Source organism: Phyllostomus discolor, chromosome X (genome assembly GCF_004126475.2).
Source record: "Phyllostomus discolor isolate MPI-MPIP mPhyDis1 chromosome X, mPhyDis1.pri.v3, whole genome shotgun sequence".
In the NCBI taxonomy this organism is placed as follows: domain Eukaryota; kingdom Metazoa; phylum Chordata; class Mammalia; order Chiroptera; family Phyllostomidae; genus Phyllostomus; species Phyllostomus discolor.
Genome location: NC_050198.1, coordinates 94,402,301 through 94,416,527, shown reverse-complemented (window position 1 = coordinate 94,416,527; position 14,227 = coordinate 94,402,301). Strand labels below are relative to the sequence as shown.

The window sequence follows — 14,227 nt, the reverse complement described above, 5'->3', positions numbered from 1 at the left end:
GGGAGACCTTACCCTTCCACAGCTGGAATCTGCTTCTTTCTCCTGATGCCTGGTCCTGACTTCCCTCTCAGAGCTCTCGAAACATCTCTCCAGTTGCCTCCCAGAGCTCTTCTCTTTAATGTCTCTCATGGACCTCACACTCCACCTACAGTGTGAGCTCAGTGGGTGTCTTCTTCCCTCAGAACCTCTTCCTCCTTTCGTGTTCCTGTTCTGGAGGTGTGGCTCTGCCATTTACCCATCTGCTTACGCCAGAACCCCAGGAGTCATGCTCAAGTTTTCCTTGCCCTCACTCCCACATCCCATCAGGCACCAGGGCCTGTCAATGTGACTTCCTACATATCTTCTGAATCCACTCCTTCTCTCCACCCCCACCACTCCCTCCCTAGTCTAAGCCACCACCATCTGAGAGATGAAGTAAAAAGCAAAAGCTTTTCCCTCCCCATTCTGCTTCAATCCTCCCCCTTTCAGTCCATTCTCTGTCTCATAGCCAAGGTGAGTTTTTTAATTTGTATATTTTTTAATTTAATCTTTATTGTATTTTTTCTATTACTATTTAGTCCATTTATACCCTCCTCCCTCCAGCAGAGTGAGTTTTTAAAAACAAACTCTGTCCCTGCCAGTGTGGCTTGGTGGGTTGGACATCATCCTGCAGAGCAAGTGGTTACTGGTTCGATTCCTGGTCAGGGCACATGACTGGGTTGTTGGGTTTGGTCCCAGGTTGGTGTGGGCACGAGAGGCAACCGATTGGTGTTTCTCTTCTTTTTCCCCCTTCCCCTCTCTAAAAATAAATATATAAAATCTTTTGAAGAACCTAGGTGTCTCTTCCCTGCCCAAAACCCTTCAATGAGTTTATTTCTCTCAGGATTAAGCCCAAATTCATACATATATCTGGAGAGGTGCTGTACTATTAGTCAAGCCGTTCCCCAGGATGGGTTCTGGAGTCTATATTAAACCTTGATCCTGATGCCAGATAAGGATCATGCACTAACCTAATAGCCAACGTGACTTCTGCCACACTTCTTTACCTCTCTAACTGCAATTTTCTCATTTGTAAAGCAGAGCTGTTGTGGGGGTGAGAGGAGATGGTACATGTAATGCACTAAGCTCTGTGCCCTGCAGTGCAGCACTTTAGTCACTCACTGCAAGTCAGATCCTTATGTTATAAGGTTATCAGTACCAGCCACATAAATGATAATATTATTGATTTAATGAAGTGATGAATCATTATGAATCTTCTTATAATGTATTGTAGGTTATTATTATATTCATTTGGACTTTATGATGATCTCTGCAGCTTTCCCTCTCACAGAGCCCCCCTCCTCTCTTCCCTTGCTTTTTACTGCCACACACTTTCATCCCCCAGCTTTCTTACTTTCTGTCCCTGGAAAGCTTTTCTCTTCCCACCCTCTGATTCCTCTAGCCCCTTTTTACATCTTTGCAAAGTCCTTTTCATTATTGCTTCAGGCATCTATTCCTTTGGGAAGCCTTCCCAGCCCTTCCCCCAGACCAATGAAGATGACTCCTCTATGGGCCCACAGAGCACCCTGTGCTTCCTTCGTTGAGCCTCTATTACATCATATTTGTAATTATTTACATGTCAGACTCCTGGAATTAGGCCATCATCTTGGCAAGGAACACTGTGTCTTATTCATCACTATATTCCCAGCTCTCAACACTGCTGGGCACATAGTAGTTGTCCAATGAATGTTTGCTGAATGAACAAGAGACCATCCTGACAGCAGTTCCCTCCCCGCAGCCCCCTCTCCCTGAGCCAAACCTCTTCAAAGCTAAAAGCTGCTAACTGAGCACAAAACTGGACGGTTGACCACCTAGTCACTGCAAAAATTTTCATTCATTGCCCTAGAAGTATTTCTGCTTTGGATTCACAACCCCCTCGCTCTCTGTGGGCTTAGTGAAGATGTGGGTGTTGGGGGGTGATTAGGGCATATTGATTCACCACCCTGAACTTCATTTTTGTCTTCTGTAAATTGCTGAATAAGGCCCACTTGGAGTTACCATGGAGATTCACTGAGGTGGCACATGGAGATGCTTTATAAACTGCAAAGGTCCACATGTCGCACTTGATGATGATCAAACACAGAAAATGTGTTGCTCTTTGGCTCAACTCTTTCCAAGACCCCATGTAGACAAGGGCCCTGCTGCGTATACAGCATTATCTCTAGCAATCCAGTTACAATTGATTGACATTATCGCTTTCTTTATATTTGGCAGATTCCCAGCCTGTGGCAACATGCTGATCACCATAGAGACCCGAGAAGCACCTTTGTCTCATCGGTACCACATTTACAAACCAACACTTAAAGTGGATTATTTTGCAGATGGCTGGTCTCATCTATTCAATGTTGATGCTATTAGTTCCAATTTCAGAAGGTGACATTTTCTGACCTTGTCCCCTTAGGCACAAACATAAAACAAACATAAAAACTATAGCTTTTTTTGGCAAGGGAGGAGTGAAAAAGTACAAGATGTGCTTGGGGAACAGTGAGGAAACAAGACATGTGGAGGAGAGGTTTTGTAAGAGAACTGTAGGATATACCTCTCATTTGTCCATTCATTCATTTATTCAGCACCAACAATGTGCCAGTGCTGGGCTAGCTACTGGGGATATAGCAGTGAGCAAGATCAGCCTTACAGACCTCACAGTCTCCTGGGGAAGACAGACAATTAAATAGACAATTTTATTTATCTATTTAATTTTAAAGATGTTCTTTATTTTTATTTTTAGAGAGAGGGAGGGAGGGAGAAAGAGAGGGAGGGAGAGAAAAATTGATGTGCAAGAAATACATCATTCAGTTGCCTCTCACACAGCCCCAACTGGGGGCCTGGCCTGCAACCCAGGCCTGTACCATGATTAGGAATCAAACCAGCGATGCTTTGGTTCACAGGCTGGCATTCAATCCACTGATCCACACCAACCAGGGCTAATATATAGTTATATATTTACATATATTTAATATATGTACATATTAATACATTATTTACACATCATTATGTATTATAGTCATATGTAGATAATATATTACATATGTAATTACATGTGTAAATATTACACATGAAATTACATATATAAATAATATATCATTTACATATAAATTTATACACACATGTACTAGATAAATATATTAAGTATATTTAAATATATTTAAAATGCTAATAAACTTACAAGTAAGTAAATTACATTATTTACAAAGGTAATAAGTAAATACTAAAAATTCATTACTTCTTAATTATTTTACTATTAGGTATGACCCTGAGGTTAAGAAGTGTAGCGAAAGTCACATTGGCCATTAGGTGGTTTGAAATGGGCCACGGAGATTGATTGGTAAGCACTGTGAATCAGGACTTAGTAGTTGATTGTCTAAAGTTAAGGAAGTGATGGAGAAAATGTTAAAATATAGGTTAAACTTAAAAGTGTGTTGTGCCTTATAGCCATTACATTGTGAATAGTGCAAAAAAAAAAGGAAATATTCTTTTAGTATTTGAAAACTATTATCCGAGTCAGCATAAAAGTTGCTCATATCACTGACAAATAAGTGAAGTTTTAACATACAGCTTTGCTGTTTCACTTTTGCCCTATTTGTTATTGCAAACAAAGGTATCAATGAATACTCTTTTTTTATAAAGTTTGTTTTTTTTAAGATTTTATTTATTTATTTTTAGAGAGGGAAGGGAGGGAGGGAGGGAGAGAGAGAGAGAGAGAAACATCAATGTGTGGTTGCTGGGGGTCATAGCCTGCAACCCAGGAATGTACCCTGGCTGGGAATTGAACCTGGGACACTTTGGTTCCCAGCCCGCGCTCAATCCACTGAGCTATGCCAGCCAGGGCTCAATGAATACTCTTGTCAAAACTATGTAACTGTAGGATACAGGAATTTGGCAAAAGTCAGTGAAAGAATTCTGTGAGAATCAACTGGCTCTATGGAATTCTCAGTAAAGAGCATTACCTAGTTCATTATTTGTAAATTGTTATATATTCTTTATATAAGTAGACTTTATAATAAACGTATGTACATATATATGCACATATTTTCCTCAGAGAGCTAGTTCTTAAACATTTACCAGCACACCAGTGATTACATATGTTCACCATTGCTAGAAAATCTAAGAAAAATATATGAGAATATGCCTAGAAAAGAAAGTTTCTTTCTATTATTATTTTTAAAAATAATTTTTAAAAGATTTTATTTATTTATTTTTAGAGAGAGGGGAAGGGAGAAAGAGAAGGAGAGATACATTGATCAGTTGCCTCTCACATGCATGTGCCCTGACTGGGAATTGAACCAGTGACCTTTTGGTTTGCAGGCCAGCATTCAATCCACTGAGCTACACCAGCCAAGGCTGTTATTATTATTATTTTTTTTTTTATTATTATTGGCTGTTCATTGTCTCTTGGGAACATTCTTTGTTATTGTTATTATTCTTAATATTTATTGTCCAAACAATACTATATTCTCAGAAGTCAAAATAGTAGAGAAAATCAGCCCACAAACTCCTGCCTGAGCATATCAAAACTTTTCAGTTTTCATTCTCTCTTTGGGCTTTAGGACTGATCTTTGTATTGGGGGAATTTTCCAGGCCCAATAACCTGGGGCAGATGAGTAGATTCTCCTGATTCAGGACGGAAAAGTCCTACCTGAAAAGATAGCATGTCTCTTGGGATCTAGTTTATACCTAAGGTAACATGGAAATTAACTCTTTAGGTGGAGCCCCTGAGAACCTGCGTTTGTCATTTCTTGGCACCAGGAAACTCAAGGTCGTGTCTGCAACTTAGTTTCAAAGGGTTCAGAAAAATAGGTGTGTGGGTGTGTACATATCTATACAGAGAAATAAAACCTTGATTGCTGGGGAGAGGAGGTGTAAGGGGACTAAATGGTAATGGAGAAAAATTCAATAAAAATTAAATTAAAAAATAAAATAAAAAAACAGAAAGACATGGAATCTCTATAGGTATTCATTGCACTACTCTTTTGTCTTTTCTGTATATTTGAAAATGTTCATAATATAAACTACATGTATTAAAAAAGGAGTCAGGCCCTGGCAGGTGTGGCTCAATAGATTGAGTGCTAGCCTGCAAACTGAAAGGTCGCTGGTTCGATTCCCAGTCAGGGCACATGCCTGGGTTGTGGGCCAGTTCCCCGGTAGGGGGTGTGTGAAGCAACCATCTCACACATCGATGTTTTTCCCTCCCTCTCAAAATAAATAAATAAAATCTTTTAAAAAAAGAGTTAGTGGAAGGTGCTTAGACAGGTGAGTACCTCTCATGTTCAAGAAATTGCTTCAAGAAGCAGCAGGAGACCAATGTGGCTGGAGCGGATTGAGCTGGGATAGAGTAGTAGTAGATGGGGTCAGAGGCCAGATTGTGGGGGCCTCATAAGGCCTCAGGATGACTGTGGGTTTTAGTCAGAGCAAGACAGGAGCCATTCAGGGGCTCTAAGCAGTGACTTGACCTGACTTACACACTTTAAACAGGGTGCCTCTGGCTATTGGGTTGAGACTGGCTGAGGGCAAGGATGAAAGGCAGATATGTCAGGGGCTAATACTCTAAACCGGTGTGCCACAAGAACTTTTTAAACATTTTTTTAAAGATTTTATTTATTCATTTTTAGAGAAGGGAAGGAAGGAAGAAAGAGAAAAACACTGATGTTCGAGACATACATCGATTGGTTGCCTCTCACACGCCCCCAACTAAGGACCTGGCCCGCAACCCAGGCATGTGCCCTGACTGGGAATCAAACCAGTGACTTTTCGGTTCACAGGCTGGCACTCAATCCACTGAGTTATACCAGCCAGGGAAGAATTTTAAAAACATGCAATAACTGACTAGTCAGTCAGGGGCACTGACCTCTTTTTTCTTACATTGTCAAATTAAAAAAAAATTACAACAGCCAACAACAATAACCATCGATGTGAATGCCATCTTGAACCATAAATATAAACAAAGGTGCATCTTACTGGTCACATCACATAAGGTTGCATCTGATTGGTTAATCCTTTGACCAGAAATCCTTATATACAAGTATAGGCACCTGATTTTTAAAAAACATCACTTTGGAGCAAAAAGGGTAGGTAATTACTATTATTATTTTTTTTTTTTGCAAATCAATCAACATTATACCTATAGTTGTCATATCAGCACACAACATATTTTTTGGTGTACCACAAAATTTTAGTCATTACTTTACATGTGCCATGAGTTGAAAAGGGCTGAAAATTGCTGCTGTAATCTACAATGTAGGCAAGAGCTGTGTAGGCTCAGATCAGGGTGGTAGCAATGCAGGTCATAAGAATTGGTCCAATATCATTTGGGAAGAAGGGCAGGCACTGTGCTATTTGTTTCTTTATAAGTTTATTATGAAAAGTGCCAAAGACATACCGAAACAGAGAGACTAGTGTAATGAACCCTGTGTGCCTATCACCCAGTTTTTAAAATTTTTTAAAAAATATTTTATATATTTATTTTCAGAGGGATGGAGAGGGAAGGGGAAAGAGAGGGAAAGAAACATCAATGTGTGGTCAGGCACCCCCCACTGGGGACCTGGCCTGCAACTGGCGACCCTTTGGTTCACAGGCTGGCACTCAACCCACTGAGCCACACCAGCCAGGGCCCATCACTCAGTTTTAGTATTATGCAGGTGAGGGGTAAGATTAGATTATTTTAAAGCAAATTCCAGATTGCTTCTCATTTCTTCTGCAAATGCTTCAGTATGCTTCTCTGAAAGATAAGGACTGTCTGATTATCACACAAAAAGTTAACAATAATTTCTAAATATCACCAAATATGGACTCTGCATATATTTTTAAAGTAAAGCCAATAGGATTTGCTAATAAAATCATATTTGGGCATGAGGAAAGGGAACAAATCAAGGACATGTCCAAAACGTTTGGCCTGAGTAACTGGTAAGATGGAATTTGCCATTGACATGATATGAGGAAGATCGGATAGAATCTATCAGCGTAGATCAGGGGGCAGTGGGATGGTATCACTTTCTGTAACACCTGGGTTAGCAACAAGAACACAGGATTTAGATATTAAAAAATCAAGATGGCGCTTGTGAACTCTGAAGCACTACGCAAGTCCTAGAAGTTTCTGTTCTTGTTTTCATTCAAAGTTGTGCTGCCCTCTGACTGGAGCGTGAGGCCAGCCTGCTGAAGGCACAAGAGAAGTAAACCAAACCCAAGTTCTGTTTGCTCTAGTCAGTTTCATGGGGGCCATTTGCCTCCCTGCTGAGGGTCCCTCCAGCTGTAAGATTTTATGAATCAAACTAAAAGCCTTGAAAAGCTCTACAAAGACATAGTCATTTTCTTTGGAAACTTGTAGCTCATTCCGATGATACAGGTCACTTAGGCTGAGTCTGATGGTATGACCTGGTGTTAGGATGGAAATCTCCCCCGAATGTGGGATTAGTTGCTAATAAAAATTTTCTGTGCTCCTTTAACAACAAAAAACTTAAAATGTTTAAAAACAATTTTGGTGATGTGAAGAGACGACAGCCAAACACACCAATTCCCCCGTTGTGCAAGATGCCTGGCCAATTAGTATCTAGGAAAAAAACACATTTGTGGAAAGAACCAACTTGGAGGCCTCTCATTCTCTTCTGCTTTTGTTCCTTAGCTAAAATTCAAATCATTTCCATCACTCACTGAGCTGAGACTTAGGACCTGGAGTGTGCAGCCACAGCGAGTGCGCAAGTACGGTGGCAGCAAGAGAATCTACTGGCATTCAGGGAACCCCACCCTCTGAGCTGTCTCACCTGCCCATTTCTCAAGGGGCACCAGGTTACCTCTGACCTGGACCCTCATCAGGAATGCCTAGCTGGATATGATTCCACTCCTGGCAAGAAAACCATGCTGAAGCAACATGTGACTGCAAGCCCACTTTCACACCCTTCTCCAACCAGGTTTGCCGAGGCACAGTTCCTGCAGAAATGCTTTCTGCTTAAGCAGAGGTCCTGAGGGCCCAGCGAGTCGTGCCTTGGACTCTGCAACATGGAAGGCAGTTGAGTCCTATGAGGCCAAATCTGGGCTCATGAGACTCCTGGTCATGTCTCCTTTAGATGACTGCTTTGGATGCTCTTCAGTTCTTTCAGACTAGTACTGCTACTCTTGACTCCAAGCCCAGGACCCAGGCGGAGGAGGTGGGGACACCATCCCAAGCCACAGTTCCTCAGCAGGCCTATGCTACAGAACCACAGCCCTGGCAACCAGGGATGACCATTGAACATACCGTTAAACATGCAGTGACTTGACAGATTCATCATGCCTCAGAGGGAGAAGTATGTCCAAAATCTTTTCACTCCAAAGACTGTTGTGGCATGATTTTAGTAAGCTTGAGTGATTGGTAGCTAACAGAGGTTACATGAAAGGTGGCGAGATACCACAGCATCTACAGCGTTGTGCTTCTTAACATGGCAACTTTGCTTGGGGTAGGGAGAGGCAGGGCTCTTATTTTACTTATCACCACTGGGCAGAACAGGAGGGCATCCTGTAACATCTAGTGGGTAGAGGCCAGGGATGCTATTTAACATCTCACAATACACAGGACAGCCACCAACCTATCTGACCCAATGGTATGAAGGTTGAGAAGCCTGACTCTAGGAGGCAAAGGTGGTTTTGGTTTTTAGCAAGATGGACTTTATATGGTAATGAAATAAAAGAGCTGGTGAGGAGGCTGATAGCAAAAGGCAGGATAATTCTTGGGGGAGACCCAGGGCCTGAGATGATCAGGTATAGGAGCTGGCACTGTGCAGCTGCCGCACCTCTTGAGAATGGCAGGCAGGAACAAGTGGATTTTCCTACGTTTTCTGTTTTGCAACATCCTGGGGTTGGAGTTGAGATTGCAGAGGCAGGAAAGACCAGATATAAAGGTGGGCACTAATTTTTGGGGGGGCTGACTTAATGGGGTAGACAAGTTCTTGGCCAAAACAAAGGTGCTTGAGCTCTGGACTGCTGCTCCTCCTTTACCAAGTTTGGTGTGCTCTCCCTCCCACCACCGCCACCCAAGCCCAGCCTCTAATGGACACAGAAAGACCCACATCACCGAATGCCTGAAAAATCCAATCTGCTTTACAGGTTATTAAACCAAAAAGACAATGAGTCATTTAATCGTGTTATGTTTAATTCATTACAAACACGTTTGTGATCACATCACCTAGAGTTTATTTCACCCACTACTTTGTTTGGCCGCCAGTCTCTTGTCTCTCTCTTCAGCAATGGTGAGGCGGATACCCTTTCCACGGGGAAGGGAAATCCATGGTTTGTTGCCCTGAAGGAGAAAACGAGAATCAAAACCTGCTTCACAGCAACACCATTAGCAACTTGGCAGCAACTCTGTGTCTTCACAACTGTAACACCCTTCATGGTTAATGTCTTAGAAGTACTGAAGTGGTGCCTGAGGCTGACCATTAGTCCACCCCCTCACCCAACCACTGCCACCCGTAGGCACAAATAGAAGAACCTAACTATCTGGTATGTTCATCATCCCATCACTGGCACTTTTCACCAACCTAGGTGATCAGGCCCCCTGCTGATTCTGTGGCCCTAAAAAAGCCCAGGTGTGCCCCGGGTCCAAGTCTATGTGAGCCCTGTCTCAGAAGAGGCTTTCCGCTAGGTTCAGCACAGCCTGCCGGGAGCTGCAATCCCAGCAGTGCCTGCCTTTACAGGTTTCCCTGAATGAGAGAAGGGAAACCCAGACTTACTTTGCCAATAACAAAAATGTTGGAGAGCCGGGTGGCAAAGCTGTTGCCATTGGCATCTTTCACGTGAACCACATCAAAAGAACCAGGGTGTCTCTCTCTGTTGGTTATCACGCCAATCCTTCCCAGGTTAGCGCCTCCAGTCACCATACACAGGTTACCTAGGCAGGAAGGAATAATCCGCTCAGCAAGGCACATCACAACCCAGTGTAATGCATGACCCCAGACAGGGTTAAATTCATTAATCCCTTCTCCCATTTGAAGCCACTTCTGTGGATCTGTCACCCAAGCCACGCTCTAAGATTTACCCCATCCCTCCTGCACACCTAAGCAATGTGAACTCTACCGCACCTACCTTGCCAGGTCCCCACCATGTCTTGCCTCGACAATCACTGTCCTTCCAAAGCACAATGACACCATTAACAAGAGCTCTATTCCAATCAGGTGGGTTTGCTTTTTGGTTAGACTTTCTCACCTAGTCCAAGTCATTTCCCAGATAGGGGAGTTGTGAGACATCAAGAGCAGGCCTGAGAATGTTATACTAGACCTCGCTCATCTCAGACACCCAGAATATTCTAAGCATTTGCGCCTTTGAAGTAAAAAGACTGTATCTGGGCACTGGAGCAGCTACACATTCCGGTTTCCTTTACTACCACAAGACACCTAGCTTCAGTTACTACTTAGGTGCATCAAAATCACCTAGGACTCAAAAAACCCTGTACCCAGGCCCTGTGCAAGTCATAACACCTGGTTAAACAACAGTTAATAAAAAAGGGGGGAAGGAAACAGAAAAGCAAAGAACAGCTCCTACAGCTGGGATTTAAAGAGAACGTTCAGGTAGCGCAGGGGCTGCTTACCAGTGTCAAACTTGATGAAGTCAGTAATTTTGCCAGTCTCCAAATCAATCTGAATGGTGTCGTTGACCTTGATGAGGGGGTCAGGGTAGCGGATTGTGCGAGCATCATGGGTCACCAGGTGAGGGATCCCTTTTGTGCCCACAAAAATCTTCCTCACTTTGCACAACTTGTACTAGAAACACACAAAGGTTAGCCACAGTTAGTTTAACTCACATGCATCATGCTCCACGGTGGACAAAAAGGTTCTTTCTTTCAAAGCCACAAGTTAGCAGCCTAAAAATGCCATTAGCAGCCGAAGGACACAGTCCTACACGGGCAGCGCTGGTTTCCTGAACTGCAGCAGAATGATGGTGTCCCTAATTTTTCTTCCTACCTTCCACAAGTTTATCTTGTATGCTGCCCCTCCCTAGGCTAGTTTCATCATGGATTTTCCTTGTAACACTGCATCACTCCCATGTTCAAGTCCAAGGCAGTGAAAAAGCACCATAAACTCCAGTTCCTGGGTAGGGTGGGCTGATCACCCTCCTTTCCCCAGGCTTTTTAAGCCCCTCGCCACTCCCCTCCAATGCTTCCCCCTAACTCACTCCACCCTTCCTAAAAAGTGCCTCTTAATGGCTCCCTCTGCCTCACAACTGAGTTGTGCCTCAAAAACTGCAATTGCATTAGAAGTTAATCCAATCAACAAATAGCCTCACAAAGCATTTCAAATTTGGATCTGTCACTCTCAGACATCCTTAAAAGTAAATCAAATCACCTTCATGTCATGGACATGCCCTCCAGCCTGCAGATAACAAGGCAGCTAAGGGAATTAGGAGTTAAATCACCCAATTAAATTAACCTTCATTTACAGCCAATAATTCAGGAAACCTTAAAACTTTGTGTAAAATCGTCACAACAAATTGAATGAAATAATCAATGTCTGTAATCCTTTTTGAGCTACCTCAAAGGGTGTCCAAGGATTTTCAGTCACCTCCATTAACACCTTTCCCCTTCAGAGTAAAACTAGACCTTCAAATGGAGACACTACAAAGGACCAACTGGAGTGGACTAAATATTGCTTTTCTGGTCCTTTTTATCCTTAAAAGGCCCTTACTTTGGGTACTTGTAAATGTTCTTAGAGAAATCACTTTCCTTGCCTTAAAAAAAAAAAAAAAGGGAAAAAGGAAAAAAAAAAGGAAGGCAACCAGGAAGTCACTATTCAACTGTAATTTATTTCTGCCCTAAAAAAGGGAAAATCTACTGAGGCTGTTAACTTAAAAATGGGGGTTATTAGATACTCAGCAACAGACTGCTATACAGCTATTAGAAAGGCTTTTAATACCACAAAATTGCACATATGAAAGAATCTCACCAAATTGCTAACTGGATATTTTCAAGTATAAGATTGTAAGTAATCTTCATCTACCTACATCACCCCAAAGGACCAGCCCATGGACTTACTTCAGGCTCTAGCTTAAAACCGAGTAATATCGCTTTGTGAAAACCCAGTCTGCTTGCAACACTCACCTTGGCCTCCTCAGGTGTAATGCGATGAACAGCAAAGCGACCCTTGGTGTCATAGATCAGACGGAAATTCTCTCCAGTCTTGTCAATGCTGATCACATCTGATATCAAACAGTAGCTAAGGTTACTATGGTGACCCCCACAATCCCATGCTGTACAACTATACAACTCCAGGAAGACAAACCGTATGCTTCCCATTTCAAATACCAACAAGGATTCCTATGACTAATGATGCTGGCTAGCTAATCTTTAATGTTTTAATGTTTCAAGGAGCCACCGCCAAGAGCCAACCACTAACCACTTACCCATAAAACCAGCAGGGTAGGTTATATCAGTTCGGACCTTGCCATCAATCTTAATGAACCGCTGCATGCAGATCTTCTTTACTTCATCTCCTGTTAGGGCATACTTAAGTCTGTTCCTTAAGAAAATGATGAGAGGGAGACATTCTCTCAGCTTGTGGGGACCGGTAGATGGCCGAGGAGCCTGTAAGATGATTAAAAAACAAACAAACAGAACCCTCTCAAACTACTGTTGGAATTCACATAAACCCACCAAGTCCTGAGAACTATTACCTAGACACCATATTGCCCATCACCGCCCCCCCCCGTAATTTGGGTCAACAAGGGGTATTTAAAGCTTATATAACTGTTCCATTCCTTCAAGTTTTACAGCTTTATCCTCCTTTCAGAGGACCAGGCCTGTTAAGAACACGGGGGTCCTGAGTCCATGTTTAAGTGTACTATGGGGTATGTGGAATAAATGAAGTACATAAATCTTACGGGAGAGCACTGCGAGAAACATTTATGGGCACACTAACCAGGGATGTCTGATACAAAGTAACAGTATAAAATATGTCCCTTAAATCGTGTCAGTATAACTGGTAAAGACACTGTGTCCCTTCAGATACAATGTAGAAAACGCAATTCCGAAGCAGCAATACTTACAAACACACCAGTCAGTTTATCCAGCATCCAATGCTTTGGAGCTGCTACGCGCTTCAGATGCTTCTTGGGACCACGAGCCTGAGGGAGAGTTTTGTATTTTCATGTTACTGCTTAAAACTGTATCTGCTTAAGACTTTTTTTTTTTTCCTGGGACGCTATGCTGGCGAAATGGACAGGGGTTAGACCTCTTGGCACACAGCCATCCAGCAACAAATATGGACTGGAACCCAATCTGTGCTTCTGCCTCAAACAGAAGCATTTTCGCAACATGACCGTCTGGCCTAAAGTGTCCGGCGCGAGGTCAGTCTGACCTCAGCAAAACCACGTGCCAATAACTGCACCCCTTTACTCTCAAGCCCAAAAGCTGACGCCGGCTTTCACTTTAAAAAGCGGAAGGAAGCCTATTGAATGCTGTGTACAGATGCTTACTGGCCACACTATGCAAAGTCAGGCCGTGCCAAAAAGACAAGGACCAAGAAAAATGCCTTTCTGATGGTTGCAGCTGCCGCCCACCAGCCCTGGCCCGCGCGGTCTACCCTCCAGGTCCATCGGCTGCTCCTCCCAGGGTCGCAGTAAGCGTAGCCGGCCTGAGACCGGGGCCTTTCAGCCAGGAACACCGATTCTCGTCACCACCCCCTCGCCAGGACCGCGTTCGCTCTCGCCCTCCAGGTCACTTGGGCCAGTCCCGCAGACCACACTCCCTTTGCCTCTGCCTGATCACTCCCTGCAAGGGTTCAGAAACCCCAGATAGCCCCAGCTCTGGATGGATGGAGGCTGATAGCGTCCCAAGAGCTCGCAAACAAGTTGCCTTACCATGGCTGCTCTAGGCACAGAAAGAGGACCGCCTCTTTCCGGTGCACCAAGAAAAAAGGATAGGAGGCTGCGCGCGCCGACCTTGGACGCTCCGCCCACCCTGCCCTATCAAGGCTCTCCGGGATTCTATCTTGCCACCTGCTGGTGGGAGGTCATAGGTCCGGAGCTTGGAAAAGGCCACCTAAACAGGGAGGTCGGCTAAACGCAATTTCCTCCCTGCCTTTCCCTCCCCGTCCTCCTCCTGTGAGGTGCATGATGCTGTGTTGGGTCTTGGAAATGCCAAGATGAGCTAGACAAACTCCCTGCCTTCTAGCACAGTGCAAAGAGGGGCTACTTTAAGTCCCACATACACATGATTGTATAAGCAATAGAATACATTTTAATAAATATTTCA

General features: G+C 43.4%; 1 protein-coding gene across 1 annotated transcript; it reads right to left on the bottom strand.

Moving 5' to 3' along the window:
• Nucleotides 1-9,114: 9,114 nt before the first annotated feature.
• RPS4X (ribosomal protein S4 X-linked) lies at nucleotides 9,115-13,989 on the bottom strand. Its single transcript, XM_028522733.2, is given in 7 exon segments — nucleotides 9,115-9,283; nucleotides 9,717-9,874; nucleotides 10,571-10,742; nucleotides 12,077-12,174; nucleotides 12,379-12,559; nucleotides 13,021-13,098; nucleotides 13,834-13,989. Coding segments are annotated over 7 exon segments (945 nt in total). The 3' UTR covers nucleotides 9,115-9,181.
• Nucleotides 13,990-14,227: the final 238 nt, after the last annotated feature.